Source organism: Delphinapterus leucas, chromosome 12 (genome assembly GCF_059928025.1).
Source record: "Delphinapterus leucas isolate spDelLeu-1000000601 "Yukka" chromosome 12, BTC_Dleu_Yukka2, whole genome shotgun sequence".
Classification (NCBI taxonomy): Eukaryota; Metazoa; Chordata; class Mammalia; order Artiodactyla; family Monodontidae; genus Delphinapterus; species Delphinapterus leucas.
The window spans coordinates 46167846-46190543 of NC_143140.1; the positions used below are offsets into that span (position 1 = coordinate 46167846).

Consider the following 22698-nt stretch of genomic DNA (forward strand, 5'->3'; position numbering starts at 1 on the left):
TTGTTCCTAAGGGTAAGGGATCATGAGGGCAACTTTTGTGACCTCTTCCTCCTCTGAGGTTTTATGTTTCTGTGAGAAACACAGAGGTAGGAAATTACAGAGTATGTTTAGAGACTTGAAGACTCTGGAAGATCCTACTTCCATTAATGACAGAGTAGCTCCTATTTGACCAACCCACCTATAGATCACAATTGTAACTCTGGACAAATCTAAAAAACAATTATCTGGAAGGCATTATTGAGCAACCAAAAGCAGGGAGAAAGTGGAACACTATCCACACATGGAAGAAGAGATTGATACCGATGAATTCTTATTTTTGTCATTTTTTGCCTGAGAGCAGATCACAGTTGGCTTCTTATGGGATATTTAAAAATAGTTGGAAACCTGCAGTATTCCTGACTTGAGGCATCAGAGGAGAGTGACCATAGCAGCTAGAGAATAAGAGGAGAAATTATGGAAAGGAGAGAAACACAGAGAAAGAGCCCAACATTCTTCATATAAACTCTGCCTAAATCTTGGGCTGAACTATATATGTACAACTAAGGCTAAAAAAAAATTGAACAGAGATTTCAGTCGCTGCCCATCACAGAGGAAACAGAGTTTGGAGTGTGAGACTAGCCAGATTAATTACCTGCTAAAATAGCAACAACAACAAAATCAATATACTTTGGTGGAATATAAAAGAATCCCAAGTCTCTGCAACATATCATTCACAATATCCAGAATACAATCCAAAATTCCTAGATGTGAGCAGACACAGGAAAATCTGACCCATTTTAAAAGAGGAAAAGGTAGTTAACAGAAACTGACCCTGAAATGACACAGATGTTGGAAATAGAGGCAAAGATTTTAAAGTAGCTTTTATATCTATACTCAGGGATATGAAGGAAATATATACTGGAATTGAATGAACAAATAGGAAATCTTAGCAGAGGAATTGAAACTATAAAAAAGAACCAAATGGAAATTCTAACACTAAAAATTAAAAATTCTAGACTTAAAAATTTTTAAGTTCACTATATATACTTAACACTAATTGCAGATGATTGGGAAGCTGGTGCCCTTAAAGATAGATAATAGAAATTATGCCATCTGAAACACAGAAAACAATAAAAAAACTAACGAAGCCTCATGACTTAAGAAACTTTATCAAAAGGTTTAACTTATGTGTCATGGAGTCCCAGAAGGAAAAGGAAGAAAGTGGGACAGAAAAAAATTTTTAAAGAAAATGGCTGAAATTTAGTAAAAGATGTAATTTTACAGATTCTAGAAGCTCAAAAAACTTCTAGCAGATACAAAGAAAATCACTCCCAGGCACATCATGGTCAAACTGTTGAAAACTAAAGATAAAAAAAATTTCAAAGCAGTTAGAGGAACAACGATATCATTAAGGACTGACTTCTCATTGGAAGCGATAGAGACCTGAAAACAGTACAACATCTTTAAAGTGCTGAAAGGAAAAAACTGACAATCCAGAATTCTCTACGTAGAGGACTTAAGAGTCATGGCTGGAACTTCGATTATGTGTGGGAGAGTGGTGTGTACTCAGGCAGGATAGAAGGGTTGAAGTCAGTGTAAAGGGGTTTGCATATCAGATAGTAGAGTTTGGATTAGAACCCTCATCAGCATAAAACAAACTAGTCATTATTTTTTAACAGATCTGTATTGGATAATCTGGCAAGATTGGCACTGCTACTACCACATGTGGAGCCTTGTGTGCATTAGATAAAGCCACCCGTGAAGATGGGCATGGACCTAAGTAAGCAAGTCATGCCTTTATGTGGAAAAAAGTGTGCCCCTTCTGCTAGGTAGACGCTGCCCCTCATCAGGGTGCATGGCTTAGCAAACAGCATGGACTGGATTTCAGTTCCTAATTGCCCCCTCAACCAGGGACATAAGCCAAATTTACATGATTGGAAAGAACAGATGGATATGAGAGAAATCTATGGGATTGGATGTAGAGGGGTCTCAGGTTCAAGGCAAGTCAGAGAGCTCTGACGTTTTCAGTTTGGGTGACCAGAGGAACAGCAGAACCCTTAACAGAAATACCAGAGGTAAGAGAAGAACTCTTACGAACAATTGGAAGTCTAGTATGGAAGATATAGACCTGGAAGATATTTATAGAGATGTGTTAGTTTGGAGCCTAAAGGGGCCAGTGAAGTCACCTGAACTGACATAGAAAAAAGAAGAGATGATGGGTAGGGGTGGGGTTGGAAAATGTGTTATCATGAGAATCAGTAGAAGGAAACAGAGCCAATGTACTACTGTGGATGAATCAAAGGTACAGTAGGAGCAATAAAATTTCCCACCATTTTATTGAATTTTTTAAAATGGAAGTAATTTACTAGCTTGGTAACATTTTAGGATTTGGATGTTACTTTGTAGAAGGTCTTAACAGGAATATATAACAAGCAACCTAATCTTACTGCTTTCAGCTTTAATGTATGTAAAAAACTGTGTAAACAGCAAATTATTATATTCTCAGCTTCTTTCCCGAACTTTCTGCATTTCCCTATCATGTCGTAATACAAATCTGAATTGTTAAATATTCACATCATTCTGGATTGCTGCAGCCCTTGCAATACATTTTCTAATCTCCCCCTTCAGTGCTTTACTGAAGCCAGTGATGGTTTGCTTTTCTCAGACTTCTTCTGTCTTCACCAAATTCCATTTAATTCCATGTTTATGAAATAGATTTCTACTTTCCTACACTGGGCAAATTCCCTCTCCATTGAAAACCCACCTTCTCTAAGAATACTGCTCTCTACATTTAGTACTGTGTAACTGATAGGTGTTCAGTGCATAATTGTTAACTAACAAAATTAAGAGGCACTGCTGTTTATTATTTGAAGTTCTTACTGACATGTTATTTCCCTGATTCTGTTTTACCACCTATCTAAAGGAAACTAAATAACAAAATAAGCTTTAAAAAGAAATAGAAAAAGGTAATTTTAGTGTGTATTTATTTATACCTTACTTGATTCCAAAAAGCATTTTGTATGTATGTGTACCCATATGTATACAAAAACACCCACATACATACACAAATAGAATTAAATAGACTTTTTAAAAAATTAGAGCAAAGGGAAAATAGAGAAAAGTTGAAAGACAAGAAAAGTTAATATATATCAATCCATATCATAAACTTCTACAAAGTTCTTAAAATTGAAAAATTAAATCAACACTTAGCCTCCCTCCAGCCAGAGAGGGGAAAGGATAGCCTCCCTCCAGCCAAAGAGGGGAAAGGATGCTTAGTAAGTTAGAAGATAGAAGCAAGTTAGCTACTCAGAAGTGAAGATTTTGCCGGGGGGGGGGGTGCGGAGCGGGGAGCAGGACTTGTACCTTTCATAAAGGGACGTCTGAAAGATGCCAGTGGACAATTTACTCAGCACCATTCCTGCTGCTAATACAAGTTTGTATTGTACAGATTCTTATATATCAGCTGGGGGCACAATGACAAAGTACAGTTCAATGAAACTAGGGCTATAGAGGTCAAAAAAGTACTTTGCAACTAAGCTTTTCTCTTTATTATTTGACTTGATCCAGAGAAATAGTTTTAAATGTTTAGAGATTGGATAGACTCACTTTCAAGCCTTTCACGAATGTTGTATCTTTTAATAAAATTTGGGTAGCAGATAATTCAAAGTTGTCTCTTTGACAAGAAAATGGAGTGAAGAATTCTATTGGTCTTAATAAGTTTCAAGGAGTTGGCCCTTTGTGTGTGCAGCGGTACAGAGAGGCATACAGCCTTGCTCTGTTTCATGTTTTAATATCTTCAGAGTATGAATTTAGCATTTTTCACTGAGTATTTCCATGATTTAGAAGGCAGAAGAGTATGAGGAAGGATAACTCTTTAATATCTACTTTTCCAACTCTGCTTAGGCTTTTCTAATATCCACCTCTAAGAGGATTCAGTTTCTTCCCAATGACTGCTCACAAAGCAAAACAAAAACAGTAAAATCTCTTCATTTGTTAGATTTTAACACGTTCAGAAAGCATCATTCTCAAATTTAAAATAATTTCTTTGCTATTCTAAAGTTCTTTACAAAGTTACTTTTTAGTGTCCTACATGTAATTTTTCATGCCGCTGAAATCCAGAGGGAAGAGTTAACATTGATGGACCTTTCATTTCATATGCGCATGTAGAACCAGTAGCAAAGGGTATAGAACCTCATGTTGCACCATATGGGGGTGATCTTTCAAATTTCTTCTGGATAGATCTCAAAGCCAGACGAATTTATAACATTGCCTTTCCTCCCATGAGATGTAACAAATACTGCCCTCTACTGAGGGATGCTCACGATGGCTCAATTATGTTCACCATCAAGTGCTAATCTTCTATCAGTTACTGATTTCAGTGATTTTGGTAGTATTGTTACTAATTACTTCACCATTATCATGTACATTCTTATTAAAATCATTAAATTAAAAATAGAAAATGAAAAAGATGGAAACATGTATCAGCCTTGGCCATGTACATTTATTACCTTCTGTAGTCTATACAATCAGATATCATAATGTCTGAGGCTTTAACAATAATGTTTAAATTTCCATTTGTTTTGAATGAGCCAAGAAAATCCCTTTTGCAGTGGGAAATTAGAAGGGGGTTGTTATAGCATTATTTTAATAAATGATTTTGTGAAATGATTCTAGCAACTATTGGGCTATTTTTCTTCCCCCTGCCAATATTTTTTTCAATGTCTGCTGGATTGCTAATATCTAGGTTAATCATTTCAAAGAACTAGCTGTTTGTGCAGCTAAAATAAAATTTCCTCATTGTTTATGATTTTAAGAGATTGATTATACATGGTTACTTAACAGTAGAGGACCACATTAAACTAAATACCTTCCAATCAAAAACTTAAATCAAAAACTAGGACTTCCCTGGTGGTGCAGTGGTTAAGAATCTGCTTGCCAATGCAGGGGACACGGGTTTGAGCCCTGGTCTGGGAAGATCCCACATGCCACGGAGCAACTAAGCCTGTGTGCCACAACTACCGAGCCTGCACTCTAGAGCCTGCGAGCCACAAATACTGAGCCCACATGCCACAACTACTGAAGCCCGCACCCCTGGAGCCCACGCACCGCAACGAAGAGTAGCCCCTGTTCGCTGCAACTAGAGAAAGCCTGCGTGCAGCAATGAAGACCCAAGTCAGGCAAAGAAAAATAATCTTTAGTGAAATACTTATTCACACACACACACATTGTATATGGCATGTTTTTGAAAACTGTCCTGCTGCCTGTGTTCCTGGACATGGAGAATGTGGGTTCTCTTATTAGGCTAAATGCTCAGTATAATGCCTTGTTCAGCTCACTTGTGTTGTTCCCATTTTTCTAGAATCTGGTTAGAATTGGTTTAAAGCTTAAACAAATTTTGGGAGTCATTATAAACAAAACCTAGTAATTCAAAGTATCCCCATGGCTTTTTTTTTTTTTTTGGCTGCTCTGCGCTGCATGAGGAACTTCCTTCCTGACCAGGGATCAAACCCATGCCCCCTGCATTGGAAGTACGGAGTCTTTACCACTAGACCACTAGGGAAGTCCCCCTGCTCCCCCCCGCCCCCATGGCTTCTTATAAAATCTAAAGCATAACCCTCTCATTACCTTGATTCAGAAACTTTAGATACCCTGAGAACTAGCAAGAGAGTCTAGCCAGGTTGAATAATCCCATGGTGAGGGTAGATTCTAGGACATGGTTAGCCAAGGTCTGTGAAGGAGGCTGTGAAGGCTTATTTCTCTCAGACTTAAAAACCAAAGAAGCAGTCCTGTTTTTTATAGAATCTAGGCTGCTTTCTGACTATCATGCATAGTTAAATTGAAAGCTTAAACTGAATAAATTACCTGGGCAGGACTTTCTAATTCCAGAAGTATTTAGGGTCTTTCTGAATAGAGGGTTCTAAGCTACACGAACTCATTCATGATGTTAATTTTGTTGGCATAATCAAACCCAGTTATCTCATTTCCTAAAGGGGCAACTCTTGACACTCCTCAAATTTTAGATGTCTATTAAACAATTGGACGTTCCAGTCAGATGCCAGCTAATTGCTTAACAAATTATGGTCTCTACTTACTGAATCCCAGGTGGTTAGTATAATCCATTCCAGTAATTCTTACCATCTCATCGTTAATGTATTGCCTTAGAGTGGTATTGATGCTTACACTCAGTGGTGCTTATTAATAATAATGATGATGCTAATGATTTCCTACTTCTTCATGTTCTTCTAATGTTGTGTTTTTGACCTATCTCCATATTTTTCATTTTGGTTTTCTATGCTGCAGGCTATAAGTCGAACGGGTTTTCCACTCCCCAGTCGAACTAGAAGAATTCCTAGAAATAAACCTGGCACAGTGCTTTTCACATAGTAGGCACTCAGTAGATCTGGTATGCAGTTTGTGTTTCGAGAAAGTTTTCAGTTCCATAATCTCCAGAATTAGACATCTCCAGGATTTGGAGATCTATTAGATACGCAGAGCTAGTTGCGTCAGGGTGGGGAAAGGGTACAATTGCCTCTGGTTTGCCACATTGATTTTTTGTTATTGTTGAGTCATTGTTTCTACAGATTCTCTTAAAATAAAAATATGACGCCCACCCCCCCAATAGAATACTATATTAACCATTGTTATTTGGCCATAGAGGGGATAGAGTGTTAGGCAAAGATCTGGCAGATCTAGGTAGGACTAGCCTCCTGCCATTGTGACTGTATAAATCAAGTAGTAAGACTTTTCCTCAGCACAAAAAGAACATCTGAAATAGAATGTGTAAGAGTTGATAGTATTTTCTGGAATGGCGAGATATTTCCCAGCTGGATGTTATGGTCTTCATATTAATGAGATTTCTCATATTAAGGTGCCATATGACCAATCTTGGGAAATTATTTGCACACATTTCAGTGCTCTTTTTCTAATTATTATCTTTATTATTTTGGTGCACATAGTTTTTTTTTTTTTTTTTGTGGTACGCGGGCCTCTCACTGTTGTGGCCTCTCCCGTCGCGGAGCACAGGCTCCGGACGCGCAGGCTCAGCGGCCATGGCTCACGGGCCTAGCCGCTCCGTGGCACGCGGGACCTTCCCGGACCGGGGCACGAACCCGTGTCCCCTGCATCGGCAGGCGGACTCTCAACCGCTGCGCCACCAGGGAAGCCCCACATAGTTGTTTTAACGTCAGTTCTTTTTATTGTTTGTTTTGAAAAGGACACATTCATCTGAATTCCATTCAAGCATTTTTTTTTCCTATTAAAAGGTACTTCTCTTTAAGATCTGAGATATTGTCATTTCTGTGTAAACAAAGCAAGGTGCCACACATACTTGTTTAATTAGGAGCTATCAGGGCATCACTACAAGGAATTTATAAAGAGGAGTCTATACAGATAAAGAGTAACCCTTAGGACAGTATAATCTAGACAGCGCTTGAAATAATAATCGTCCTACTTGAGCTGAAATAATGGTGGCAGAACAAGCATTAGCCAGGCAGAGAAAAAAGAAACTCAAGCTGGCAGCTCATTCGTGTCACTGAAGTGGATCAACTGCTCATTGCAGGGCAGAAGGCAGGCTGGTGGTAACGCTCGTGCCTTTCACATTGGTGTGGCATTCAGAAAATCCTCACTCCCGGCCTCAGGGTCAAACCAAAACAGACAGCTGTGCCGTTTCTCATACAGGAGAAAGAAGACAGCAGGCAAGCTCTTTATTCCTAAAAGTTTGTTAGAGAAACTGTGCTACATATAATGCAGCTGTATATTCTTGGTAATTAAGGAAAACAAATGCCCTTAGCAAACTCATTATAGATTTAAAGTTCTTTAAGTTTTCATCAGGTTTCCACAGAAACAAAGAGTTTGAAACAATAGTCGAGAATGCATAAACCATTGAATAAGTGGATTTTCATTGTTCCTGTTTAGAAAATTATTCAGATAACCAGCCACATCAAAGATAAACTTTTTTTTTACTAGAGCAATGCTGTTTATTTATTCTTTTATTTTCTTTAATTTTTAAAAAAAATTTATTTTGTATTTTTTTTACATCTTTATTGGAGTATAATTGCTTTACAATGGTGTGTTAGTTTCTGCTTTATAACAAAGTGAATCAGTTATACATATACATATGTTCCCATATCTCTTCCCTCTTGCGTCTCCCTCCCTCCCACCCTCCCTAACCCACCCCTCTAGGTGGTCACAAAGCACCAAGTTGATCTCCCTGTGCTATGCGGCTTCTTCCCACTAGCTATCTATTTTACATTTGGTAGTGTACATTTGTCCATGCCACTCTCTCGCTTTGCCACAGCTCACCCTTCCCCCTCCCCATATCCTCAAGTCCATTCTCTAGTAGGTCTGTGTCTTTATTCCTGTCTTACCCCTAGGTTCTTCATGACATTTTTTTCCCTTAAATTCCATATATATGTTTTAGCATACGGTACTAGACTTTCTCTTTCTGAATTACTTCACTCTGTATGACAGACTCTAGGTCCATCCACCTCATTACAAATAGCTCAATTTTGTTTCTTTTTATGGCTGAGTAATATTCCATTGTATATATGTGCCACATCTTTTTTTTTTTTAACATCTTTATTGGAGTATAATTGCTTTACAATGGTGTGTTAGTTTCTGCTTTACAACAAAATGAATCAGTTATTTATATACATATGTTCCCATATCTCTTCCCTCTTGCGTCTCCCTCCCTCCCATCCTCCCTATCCCACCCCTCCAGGCGGTCACAAAGCACCGAGCTGATCACCCTGTGCTATGCAGCTGCTTCCCACTAGCTATCTACCTTACGTTTGGTAGTATATATATGTCCATGCCTCTCTCGCTTTGAAAGACAAACTTTTTAATTGCTCAGGTAGAAAGATGGAGACTGTCATCCTTATCTATCATAAGAAGAATCTGCATTTGGTAATGCTACTTGAATTTTGAGCTAAAATAATATACTTAAGGATGCTACTAACTGGGGTGCCATTTAGTACTCAAAAATAATCATATGCTTTAGTTATTCACAGGATACAATGCATGAATTTATGATACTAATTATGATTTCAAACAGTGTCTTATGCTATGGTTTATTTACATAGGCAGATCGACTAATGCAAAACGTAACTATAAATATTTGCAGCTGCCATAGGTATCATGTGCATGCAATTTAGTGGTATGTTAGTGAAGTCAAAAAAGTGGAAAAATGTATCTTCTCTGTGTTTTGCAAAGTCCTTGTAGGATTTAGTACAATACCTTGTATTTATTAAACATTCAGTAAATATAATTGATTTTGAAGAATTGGTGACTGTATTCATTTATTCACCAATCTTGTATTATGCAAGACTCTGTTCCCTGGTCTGTGCAAGGTGCTAGGGACACTGAGGTGAATAAATAGTGCAGTTGATCCTTGAACTATGCAGGATTAGGGGTGCGGCCCTACACGCAGTTGAAGATGTATAATTTATAGTTGGCCCTCTGTATACTCTGTTCCTCTACGTCCGAGGTTCCGCACCCTTGGATTCAACCAGCCACGGATCACGTAGCACTGCAGTATTTACTACCAAAAAAATTCTGCATGTAAGTGGACCCACGCAGTTCAAACCGTATTTTTTAAGAGTCATCAGAAAAGTCTTAAAGTAGATCATAAAAATACCTCTAAGTCTATCACTCAGACCACTTAGAGACAACAACTGTTAGTATTTTTTACATATTTACTTAGCCTTTGTCCTACTTATATGTTTTGAATACAATTATAAATTTTCATTATCCTTTTTTCACTTAACTTTTTACCATAAGCATGTTTCCATATCATAAAATATTTTTCATAAACACCATTGTTTGTTGGCAGCATATTAGTGCATTATATTAATGTGCCCTATTGAGCCATTCCTCTGTTTGTTATGCTTTAAAGTTGCTTTTGGGTTCTCATAGTCATAAATAATCCTTGTGTGTAGCCTTTGGTTGAATTTCTGATTATTTCCTATAGATTGATTTCTAGAAGCAGAATGACTGGGTCAAGTTTATGACTTCTTTTAGGGCTCTTAATACAACCTAACAATTTTTTTTCTGGAACAGCTGAACTGATTTACTCGTCCAGCAGCAATGGATGTCTCATTATATGCTTTCCAGCATTGAGTAGTGTAATTTATTTTTCTTTACAGAATTGCAATATGAAAAATGATACATCATTCGTATTTTGTCTTACTTTGGTTACTACTGAGCTTGATTATATTTTTTGTTTGCTTATTAGCCCCTTGTAATTTTTATAATTTCTGTTCCATGAATTGTCTGTTCAAATTCATTATTTTTCTATTGGAATGCTCTTACAATTTTAATTTTATTGCAGTCAGTCCTTGTCTCCCCCAGTTCCTTTTTCATGTCAATTTGCTTTCTCTCTATGGCTTTCTGTTTTCATTCAGTTGGGTCCATGTTGTCTTGTACTCTAAATAAGAATGCCACATAATTTTCTGGCTTTTTTGCTTCTAGTTCTTATGTACAGTAAATCATGTTTTATTTTTGGAAATAAGTTTTATACTGCACCATAAAAATTCCAAAATTGATTACAAAAGTAAATGAACATAAAATAAATGACACTATATGTGCTTACATGTATTTATTAATTATGTAAAACCAATCTTTTAACATCTTTATTGGAGTATAATTGCTTTACAATGTTGTGTTAGTTTCTGCTTCATAACAAAGTGAATCAGCTCTACATATACATATATCCCCATATCTCCTCCCTCTTGTGTCTCCCTCCCACCCTCCCTATCCCACCCCTCTAGGTGGTCACAAAGCACCAAGCTGATCTCCTTGTGCTATGCGGCTGCTTCCCACTAGCTATCTATTTTACATTTGGTAGTGTATATATGTCAATGCTACTCTCTCACTTTGTCCCAGCTTACCCTTCTCCCTCTTCATGTCCTCAAGTCCATTCTCTATGTCTGCATCTTTATTCCTGTCCTGACCCTAGGTTCGTGAGAACCATTTTTTATTTTTTTTTAGATTCCATATATATGTGTTGGCATATGATATTTGTTTTTCTCCTTCTGACTTACTTCACTCTGTATGACAGACTCTAGGTCCATCCACCTCACTACATATATCTCAGTTTCATTTCTTTTTATGGCTGAGTAATATTCCATTGTATATATGTGCCACATCTTCTTTATGCATTTATCTGTCGATGGACACTTAGATTGCTTCCATGTCCTAGCTATTGTAAATAGTGCTGCAATGAACATTGTGATACATGACTCTTTTTTAATTATGGTTTTCTTAGGGTATATGCTCAGTAGTGCAATTGCTGGGTCATATGGTAGTTCTACTTTTAGTGTAAAACCAATCTTTTGCTATAAAAGCTAGGTCATATTTTTTCTACATGTGCTGGACTTGCTAATGACTTCTAAAACATGGGCTTTTCTTAGTAAATCTCTCTGTAGCAAGTATAGTATTTCAGCAAATCACCCCAAATGCAGTGGCTTAAAAAAATAAGCATTTATTGTCACTCTCTAGTCAGCTAGGAAGTTGGGAAGTCAGCTGGGAAACTGTTTTGATCTATTTTGGGCTCACTTTGCATCAGCACTCAGCCTTGCTGATCTTGGTTGGGCTCTCTCATCTGTTTGGGGGGCTGGCTGGCTGTAGGCTGGCCTGAGATACTTTCTCAGCTTAGACAATTGGCTCTCCTTCTGTCCCTTCCTCTTCTAGCAGGCCAGCCTAGGTGCTGCAACAGAGTGAGCAGAAGCAGGCAAAGCCTCTTGAGACCTAAGCTGACAACTGGAAATTTGTCACTTTTGCCTCATTCTATTGGCTGTGATAAATTACAAGTCCAGCCGAGATTGAAGAGTTGTGCAGATAGACTCCATGTCTTCATGCTACAGCTGGAAAGTCACAATCCAAAGGGTGTGGACAAGGAGGCAAGAATAATTGGAACCATAATTGTAATCAGACTACCCCACGTAGACATTCTTCATTTCTCCAAAAATATTTTAAATGAATTTTAAATTATCATAATCTTATAGAGAATTTTTTAGTTAATGCATTTGAATGCCCCAGACACCTTTAAATACTGAATGCTACTGAAAGTGAGGGGGTGAGTGGTCCTGTGGAACCATTAGTATCAGCTTCTCGGTCACAGTGATCAAGATGTCACATATCAAAAATGATACCATTGGTGGTACTATGGCACACTGGGCTATATTATGATTTGGCAGCATCTATATGTGGTTTGGTGAAAACATTTATTATATTTCTGTATATTATATAATCATGAGAAGAAAAATAAATTTACAAAGATGTTTTAAGTATGTCAAACACTGAATTTGAACAAAACTGTCAAAATCTTTTCAAATTTGTAATGAGAAAAGTTATCTCTATGAATATAGCTTAAGAATCACATTTGATGTTGGAAATGGCTAAATGCAATTCCTGATTTAAAAAATTTTAATGATAATCTGAAGAAAATTTGAAGAGAAACTTTTGATAGTTACCATCTTATGTGAACAAGAATCCTTGTTCATACAGGAAGTGTTAGGAAGCCATCCACTTCCAATAATTGTGGACTCTTTGTCAGTAATTTGCACCAACTTTGTAGTTAGGACAATGAAAGAAGTTGAATGAATTAAGTATTAGGATAGGCTAACTGTGGAAACAGACAACCCCCAAATCTCAGAGGCTTAACAAATAAACATGTGTTTCTTGCTCATATCACCATCCAGTGCAGGTTGGCCAGGAAACTGCTCCATGTGGTCCCTCATGGATCCAGGCTTCATCCCTGTTGTGCCTCCACCCTCCTTTAAGTCCTCAGAGCCCTCTCTTTTCAACCAGGAGATGAGTAAAGGAAGTGAGGAGTCTGTGTGGGCGCTATTTAAGGGCCAGATCTAGACGTGATGCATATCACCTTCTGTTGCATTCCACTGGCCTGAATTTGATCACATGGCCACACCTAAATGTAATCTAGTTGTGTGCCCAGGAAAATGAAGAAAACATAGATATTGGTAAGCACTAGCAGTCTTCTTTTAAAAAACAAGTTGAGCTGAACTGAACTTGCTTTTGGCAGCCTAGTTGGGTAGGGAGACAAAAGGCAGAGACTAAGGCCAGCCAAAGGTGGGGGACCTAGTAAACTGCTCTCCACTTTGGTTGGAGCCCTAAAGGACTGCACTCTAGGAATAAGAGTGAGCCCGAAGTAAACCAGCTCTCTGTGGGCTTCAGTCAAACTTTGTGTGAGCCAAGTAGTTCAGAATACTTTCAAGCCTTGAACTTGAAATTCTTTCTACAAGTGTTTCTTTTTTCAAAGAAAAAATACAGTACACAAAGTTAACCAAACATATGAGGAGACAAGACAATAAAATTAAAACACCAGATATTGGAATTATGAGTTCATATTTTAAACAACTAAGCTTACATATTCAAAGAGATTTAAAATGAAAGATAGGCTTGGAAATTTAAGTGTAGGAATCTAGAAAATATAAAAAGAGAGATATCAACTTTGAAAAAGAACCAGTAGAATTTCCAGAACTGTAAAGTGTGTAACCAAAGTTAAGAACTCAATGGATGAGTTTAAGAGCAGATAAAACACAGCTAGGGAGAAACATGGTGGAGTAGAATATAGGTCAGAGGAAATTATCCAAAATGAATCATGAAGAAGTGAAAAAAAGAAAATACAAAAGAAAGGATAAAAGAAATGGAGATGATGAAGTTTAACTTGGTTCATTTAGAGTAGCAGAAGGGGAAGAGAGAGAGAGAGAAAACGGAGCAGAGGTAATAAACACGTGCAGATGGACTGGATATTGTCTGACAGTTATGGAAAAAGGAAACACAGCGTGCTGGTCATCAAGCTCACGTGGAGAAAAATTGCTCAGATTAAGACACGATATCAATGGGAGCATATCCACCTGGGCCAACAAGCTGTAAATATTGTATACTATTGATTTTTAATTTTATATGAGCAATTTTTTATTTCCAACTCATGTACAGATCTCATTGTGTATATAGTATAATTTCCTGGAGAAAACAAATTTTGCAGTTAATTTTAATTATTTTAATTGTGGTAAGTATCGGGTTTAATTGTGGTAAGCATAGAAATGTCGATCTTTATGTTAAATTATTTTTCACCACTCATTTTCTTCAAAGGGTAGCAATAAATATATGCAAGTTATTTTTGATTATAGAAAGTTGGTCTGCAAAGATGAATCTAGTTTCCAATTCATTGCTTTAAAGAAAAGATGCACAATTAACATCATCCACTGTCTAATCTCAGGACCATTTCTGAGGTCCATATGTGTCTCACCTCTTTGTAATATACAGGGTGAACTCTTTACTGATAACACACAAAACAACAACCGTTAAAGGCAAAGACTTGCCTTTTGACATTACTAGGCCTTTGATCTGGGGACTCTGGTGCTCGGCCATGAGGGCTGAATATGAACTATTGGGGAATGCTGCCATTCATCCCATCCCCTCCCTCCCCCTTGTCTCCCTGGTGTGAAGAATCATTAGCTGAATGTAACTATACAACCAAAGTCAGATTTCATCCCAAATATCAAATCCATTTTCCTTTGTCAAACTTTAAAGGAGAACACACGCATTCATCTTATGATTTCTTTTTTTAAATGTCCCTGAAAAAAATCCTACTTCTATAGATTAAGAAAGCTTAGGGATAAAAAGAGAAATGTCCATGACAAAACTGATACTATGATCTCACACAGGTGAGGCATAAATGATAAGATGCTTGCTATAAAAATGATCTCCAAAAAAAGCATTATTGTTTTTGCTATTCAAAAGTAACACAAGTTCACTGGGGAAAAAAAGTCCAAAAAGTATAACAAAGAAACAAAGTTAATCTTTCATTTCACTATCCAAAGATAACCATTGTTAACATTATGGTCTATATCTTTTCTAGAATGTTCCTACATGTGTTTTCTAGGATATACAACAAAGGCTTACCTGGGGAGTGAGGAATTTGGGCCAACTAAGAAAAAGTGGGATTTTTTTGGTAGGTGTTTCAATTAATTTGGTGACAAATGGGTATAAAGGAAGGAGTAGGCCTGCTGCCCAGGCTATGTTGTGTTTTATTCATACACTCACTAATGCATTCAATAAATATTAAGCACTTCCTATGTGACAGGTACTGGGTTAGGAGCTGTTCATTATGTGGGCCTGGGGCTTTACCACACACAGGTGCTCGTGTTATTGCCACAAGACATGTGGGAAGGAGAGGGGCTGAGACATATGCTATTTTTGTCATCTACATATGACTTCATGGAGGGCTGAGGTGCCAGGAGGGCAGATATTTTGGTGGACCACAGACAGGAAGGACCATAGGGAGTGGCTCTTACCTCCTGAGTGCAAAGGCAGAGTCAGACTGGACTGTTGAACTGTTCACTTGCCTGGCTTTGTGAGCTGAGGAAAAGGTTATTTAATAGTTAATAAAAGAATAGCTATTATTTATTAAGTGTTGTATGCCAAACAGCACACTATGCATAATTCATTTTAGTTACTTCTCACATGAACTCTGTAAGTTAAGAACTAACATTTAGTGATCACTTACTGTGTAACCACCACTGTTGTAAGATTTTACGTGCAATCAATGCATCAAATCCTTGGGACAAACCTATGAGACAGGTTATGATCCCTCTTTTACAGATGAGGAAATGGAAGTTCAGAAAGACTTGCTCAAGGTCACATACTAGACGTGACAGACCATAATTCCAAAGTCCTTATGGTATTTTCTCTCACAACTATTTAACTTATTTAATTAATGAAAAATAGTATTTCTAACTAATAAGAAACCCCCATCTCTCCCCAGATTCAGTCCTGGGGAAGTTTGGTGAGTGTCACTTCTTAGACACTTCAACATCGAAGCCAGGATAAGAAAACAGACTCTTTAAATATATATATTTTAAAACTTTATGTTTTAAATTAATCTTTTTGGAGCTGATTTCTTTGGGGAAAAGAGTTCCTTCTTTGATTAATACATTTCATTCTTTTTCATATTTTTAAAGAAAAAGGTGATATTACTCTCTTCATAGCCTAAATTGGGATTTCTTTGGCAGTTAATAAACTCTCCTTTATTTAATGACTATTTTTTTATTGTGGTAAAATAATATATAACATAAAACTTACCACTTTAATCATTTTTAAAGTAAAGTGTACATGTCAATGGCATTAATTATACTCACATGCTGTGCAACCATCACAACTCTCCATCTCTAGAACTTTCTCATCATCCCAAACTGAAATTCTGCACCCATTAAACAACTTCCCCCAATGACTATTGTTCTTAAAGGAGATAGATAACTATATTAAGCTTAGTTTTCCTTACATGAATGAGCACATAATTGTATGAGGGATATGAAGGAAAGGGATATTTGCCAGTATAATGGCAAATGCAGAGCCTACTGACAAAGGTATATAATTTGTAAAAATAGCTGAGTGGGCAGAATTCTGATTTTCAGCTGCCCTAGGCACTTCAGTGCACTTCTGATAATGATTTTCCTTGGGCATGTAGTTATACTGATAGAAATCATATCCATGCATAAAGAGTGAGCTTAATTATACATAACTACATACCTAAGATGAGGTTTTACATATTTTTTTACATATAATTTCTGATTTACAAAAGATGAGACACTAAATTCTAACCGATCTCAGAAAAGTAGTATGGGTCACCCTCAGAGCATGAGTGTCTTATTGTATGAGTTCTCCTTTTTACCGGAAGACACTGTATATTACCTTCCCCCTCCCCCTTTCGGGAATTGTTTTCATTACGTGGGATTCCATAGTCTCATTCATCTGGTCCCTGCTGTGACTCTGAGGACAGGCAAATGCACAAAGGCTGGTTTTTAAGGTTTAGGATGTAGTCAGGGGGTAGAGCAACGCTACCTGGTCCTATTGAGAATGACACTTCTTCACACCTTCAACTCATTTGTACTGAGCCTAATCATTTGAGCTCGAAATAATAAAAATAAAAAGCAGCTAAAGTGGGTTGAGTGGTAATGTATGTTCCAGGCACTGTGTAAAATGCTTTGCATGCATTATTTTGTTTAATCCTCACAACGCTGTGAGATAGGAAACAATTCTCATTTTACAGATGGGAAAACTAAGGAACAGAAAGATTAGGTTACTTGCTGAAGACACACCATTTATAAGTCACAGACTGAGGATTCAAACCCAGGCTGTCTAGAGCCCTTGTTCCGAGCTGCTCTGTTAACACACTCTTCTGGTCCACATCAAGCTTGACAGCAGTGTTTCCTCATAACAGAGTCAAGGTTAGACCAAAATAAACCACACGCACATTCGAGCCCCTATGGCTGAGGTGAGCAGGGAGTCTCAGCTAAGGTCAGGCACTGGGTCTGGAGGTAGAGGCTGTCCAGCTAGGGAAGGGAAATGGAAAAGGCAAGGTCATCTCTTTTCTGGCCCCATTTGTTACTTGGTTGGTGAGAGGAGATGGGGGGAAGGGGCCTCTCTAAGCAGATTTCAAAGGCATCATGTCATTCTTTGTGCTCTCTCTCTCTGGTGGTGTGCCCCTTCGCCCTAGGCTCGTAGTTACTGCATCCTTCTTAGAACTGCTCTTCTTGAGGGAGCCACCTCCCCAGAGCTTCACTCTCCGATTCACTCTTACCTCCCCACACCTCCACTAGAAGTTTTCTGAATATAACTGATTTTAGCTGGTCATTAGGATACTGCTGGCCTTAAATGGATGGACTCTAAGGTGAGAATGACCCTCCCCTTCCTTGCAATTCCCTGATTCTCCCAGGAACATAGCCCTGTCTACATTTCTGAAAGCAGGAGTTTTAATGCAAATTACCACCCTAGTGAGGGAGACATTTTTGAACAGATATTAATGAATTCTGCCAGAAATTGAGGAGGCTTAGCCATCTGTGTCCCAGGGATCAGTTGTTGGGATCCAAGAGCTTCCAGAGGCACCTGAGAGCAGCTCCTGGCATGCTAGTCTCCTCCACATTCTCGCAGGGCCAGAAACACTCTCCTGGCCCTGCTCATGGTTCCTGCTCACAGGTCACAGTCATCCACACACAACTTAAAATGAGGAGTGCCTCTCCGGGGAGTGTTCCTAACCCCAAAGAGTGTTCGCAAGTCATTTTCATAACTGTCATGAGTTAACTTCCTGTTTCAGGAGCAAGCACTTTACATCTGTAGGTGGCACCTTTGTGAATGGTTTTGTGGACCCTGAGTGCTGCATCCTCCTCGTGTGTAGAGGTAGCAGCTGCACCACGTTATGCTTGAGGTCTTGGTCTACTTCTGGTCATGAAAACCCTCTGGTATTCCTTACAGAGGTTAGCAGTGTTTACTACATTGTAGTTGAGTAATTGTACCTCAAATTAAACGAAAAGTATTTTCTGATGCTTTTCATGCTGGAGCATAGTCTTTATTTCAAAATATTCAGCTGCCATGATAAGACAGCTCTATTTACCAGTAGTGACAGTTTGCAGTTGAGTCGTAGGAAGGATTTGTTAGGATGTGTTTAAAGTCATGTTGTATAAATAAAAAGAGTAAAGACTGGGTTTAGGATGGGGGCCTACAAGATACCAGCGGAGGCGGCCAGAGTTATTCTTTAACTTCCCACCAAGGTCTTGCCTTCTCTCTTACTTGTTTACAGCACTGTTACAGTATAGTGAATTCTTTCCTCAGCCTACTCTGAAAACACTGCCCCGTTTGGTCAAGTTACCCCAAAGCTACCACCTAGATCACACCATGACAAGAAAAAGAGATGTTTTCAACCAGAATTGGCTTATTTCAATTTTCTGTTCTTTATTTCATTTTAATTATAGCCACTTGGAGCCAGTGACTATTTGGAACTGTCAAAGAATTTTGATACAGTATTTTTACGAAACATTCCACAATTTACCCTGGCAAAGAGGACCCAAGCTCGGAGATTCATAACTCTCATTGATAACTTTTATGATTTCAAGGTAAGGATGTGGCACATTTTCTCAAAACTAAACATTTTGGACTGTGGAGCGAAATTATCTGGGCTGGAATCCTGGTCTACCACTTACTTCACTTCTCTGTACCTGTTTCTTCATCTGCAAATTGGAGATAATAATAGTATTTACTTCAGAGAGCTGTTGTGAGGACAAAATAAACTAATACAGGTAAACCATTTAAAACAACACTTGGCACAAGCTGAATGCTGTATAAGTACTATTTGGTAGTAGCAGTAATAGTAATAGTACTATATTAAAAATCCCATCATAAGACAGTCTGCTATATTACCAAATCCTTCATTCAACCAGACATATGCTCTGTCTATGAGGATGCACAGCACAATGCCTTACATAGATTGAGTGCTCAATAAATACTTGTTGCATGAATAAATTATTGGACTGGTAAAATAATGAACAAAATGAATGAATGAATGACTAAAGCACCCTCCTCAGTATTAGAGTTTTCTCTCCCTCTGACCCAGAAATCCCAGTACCTGTCATCTCTCTAAAAAAAAAATCCAGGTGTTTTAGCATGAATTGCAGAGCCTTTGTCCCTTCATCAGAGGCAGTATTGCCTAGTGGTTAAGGAGTGGTCCCTGGGACCAGACTGAATACCTTGAAGACCAGCTTAACCTCTTGAACTTGAATTGCCTTCTTTAGCAAAAGAAGGCAATAATGGTATTTACCTCATAAGATTGTTGTGAGGTACATGAGCATGTAAAGTACTTAGAACATTGTGTGGCGTACAGTAAGCTTTCAATGAAGGTGAGCCACGATTAATAGTATATACCTATAAATATATATTTACAGTAAAGTATAAGTACCACTTCAAATTAGAGTAAAATATTATTTCACTGTTAGATACAGTTTTTCCTCCTTATTCCTTGCACAGAAAGAGATAGAGCAGTGATTCTAAAATTGAAGGGACTTTGAGGGGAGGAGAAAGTACCAGAATCTGCTGGGAGGGAGAGGTGAGATGTTTAATGTTTCCTTTATTCATTCATTCAACAACATTTATCATGCCAAGCAAAGTGCTAATTCAGTGACAAGCAAAGCCAGACATGGTGCCTGCCTTCATGGAGCTGATAGTCTAGTGCTGAAGAAACACTAATGAAACACAGAGCTGAGTATAGAGTCCTCACTGGGATGTTCTCTTGGAAAAAGAGGGGAGTTGGTGCTATGAGAGTACAGGGGGAGAGTAAACTGATCTTTGTGTGGGACATGGGGCTGGGCATGGAAAGTCCTGCTGAGGACCAGCTGCACCAGAATCATCTGAGCTACTTAAGTTCCAGATTCCAGAGCCCACACCACCCCCACCAGCAAATGAGGACCAAGGATGGGGCCTGGAGCCTGCTCGTTCACCAGCTCCTCAAGTGCTGCTCACAAACTCTGAGATGTGATGGCCAAGCTCAAAGTGCAGAGTGAAAAGCCCTCACCGGGGCGGCGAGTTTGCAGCAAAGGCCCTGTGATGGGCCTGAGCATGAAGGGCAGCCAGCGTGGCTCTGGTGCAACACCGAGGGCAGCCTTCCTTAGTGAGCATGACCAAAATCTGCTGCATGCTTCCAGGGGGTGTGCGAGCAGGGAGTCAGCAGAGGCAGGAAGCTGAGAACACCAGAGCTTAGGGGTCAAGTCCTGTCACTTGTCTCCTTCTGGGTCACTCATCCAGAGACTCTGCTCTGAAATAATCGCGTGGAGTCCAGAATAAATCTCCTGGAGGTGGCACTCTGTTTTTAGAGGGCAGTGCTTCAAGAAGAAAGTGAGAGAGGGGCATTGGTAGGTGGTTCTTAGACTGGAGGATTGATAAACTCTTATTTTTTTTTTATCTTTTATATCTTTTAAGGAATACCTTAAAGAAAGCTTATGGTCCCCACCCCTTAGTCCCACCCCCTGATCCTACCTCCCCCCACTGTTTCACTTCTTCGTTAGACAAAAAGATTTATCTGGCAATATGATGAAATATCAGAACTACTCTCCTAACATTTGCTTTAACCAAATCACGCATTTGGAGTTTATACTCTTTTTTAAAGCATAGTCGAAATTATCTTATTTCAGAAATTGGGAGCATTAAACATTGTTCTAGAATGTATTCTAGATGTATCTGTGAAATAAGGGCATTCCCATCTGAGTAATGAAAAAAGTGTCATTTGTGATTTAAATCATTTATAAGAGGAGGTAGAAGGTTATTTGGATATAGAAAGACTAGTCCCAAACATCAATACATTATTTTGAAGTATCAGCATATTTACTTAAATAATGATTTTTAAAGGATGGCTGTGAATCCTGAAAACAAATTCAGGTCTCCTTAAACATCAAGAAGAGTATGTTTTATATATAAACTAGTGGAAATAAAATTTATAAAGATAAAAAAGCTGTTTCTGATATATGATCACATAGGTACACTCAAACACTATGTAATCAAGAAATATTAATGTCAAGCGTAGTCTTTTTGAAGGATGTCTGGCAGGATGCTGAAATAAATGTAGGTTCTGGAAACTCAGGGTATAAGTAGAGTAGCAATGCACTGAACTTAGCAGTCACCTACGCAGCAAAGTGGTAACGGTGCATCTGGGGAGCATCTTTGATGCACACAGAGATGGGCTCCAAACAGGTAAAAATGTCAACCTCAGTTGTAATGGAAAAACCACTGAACTTAGAACTGGAAGATCTGGGTTGGTGTCACAAGTTGAGACCTCTCCAGGCCCCAGGTTGCCCAATAAAAGCTTTGTTCCCTACTTCAGAGGGTGGTATAAGCTGTGTGGAAATATTTGGAAAGTACTATGCAGTTTAAAAGTATCACTTTAGGCCTTCCCTGGTGGCGCAGTGGTTGAGAGTCCGCCTGCCGATGCAGGGGACACAGGCTCGTGCCCCGGTCTGGGAAGATCCCACATGCCGCAGAGCGGCTAGCCTTATGAACCATGGCCGCTGACGCTGCACGTCTGGAGCCTGTGCTCCACAACGGGAGAGGCCACAACAGTGAGAGGCCTGCGTACTGCAAAAAATATTTTTAAAAAGTTAAAAAATATCACTTTAAAGAGACTCAAACTATAAGAAAAAATATGGACATGGTCAAAAGGCTTTTTTAAAAAGTATTTTGTTTCAAAAATACATTTGGAAACATCTGTGATCCTAGGCTATTTGAATATGGGTTATGTGGTTTGTCTATTTACATTTCAGAGGTATTCCAGAAATAGGAAAAAAGTTTTCCAAATATTGAAATCCACCTTAAAGAAATGCTGAGGCTTCCCTGGTGGTGCAGTGGTTAAGAATCCGCCTGCCATTGCAGGGGACATGGGTCCGAGCCCTGGTCCAGGAAGATCCCACATGCCTCAGAACAACTAAGCCCGTGTGCCATAACGAGAAGCCACCACAATGAGAAGTCTGCGCACCACAACGAAGAGTAGCCCCCACTCGCCGCAACTAGAGAAAGCCCGCGCGCAGCAAGGAAGGCCTAACACAGCCAAAAAAAAATTTTTTTAAAGAGATTTCCATATAATTATTTTTTAAAAAAGAAATGCTGTATTCATTTATTTATGCAAGATTTTTATTCATGAAGAAGATACAGTGTAAATGGATCCTGCCAGTTTTGAAACTTTGACAACCACATTTTGCTGATGCTTTTTTTTAGATGTTTAAGCATGGAGATTAATGAAATTTTTAGTAGCTTTAGGATAATTTAGGATAACTTCAGGATAATTAGCTAAAATCTCTAATTAGAAAAACAGATTAATGAAATAGGAAAAAAAAGTCATAGATTGAAGCTTTAAAATATTTATTTTTCCAAAATAAACATAGT

At 38.5% G+C, this 22698-nt stretch overlaps 1 protein-coding gene across 3 annotated transcripts in view; it reads left to right on the plus strand.

The window, feature by feature from the left end:
* The window catches only part of AFG1L (AFG1 like ATPase), a 193585-nt gene that overhangs the window by 165983 nt on the left and 4904 nt on the right, over positions 1-22698 (plus strand). For 2 of the 3 annotated variants that reach the window (XM_089921918.1, XM_022553925.2), the window contains one exon: positions 18750-18890. In XM_089921918.1, coding sequence (XP_089778044.1) covers positions 18750-18890 — 141 coding nt within the window. Of the gene's footprint in view, positions 1-18749; positions 18891-22698 lie in introns of those variants that run through there. The other variant, XR_016395162.1, reaches the window with a different exon arrangement.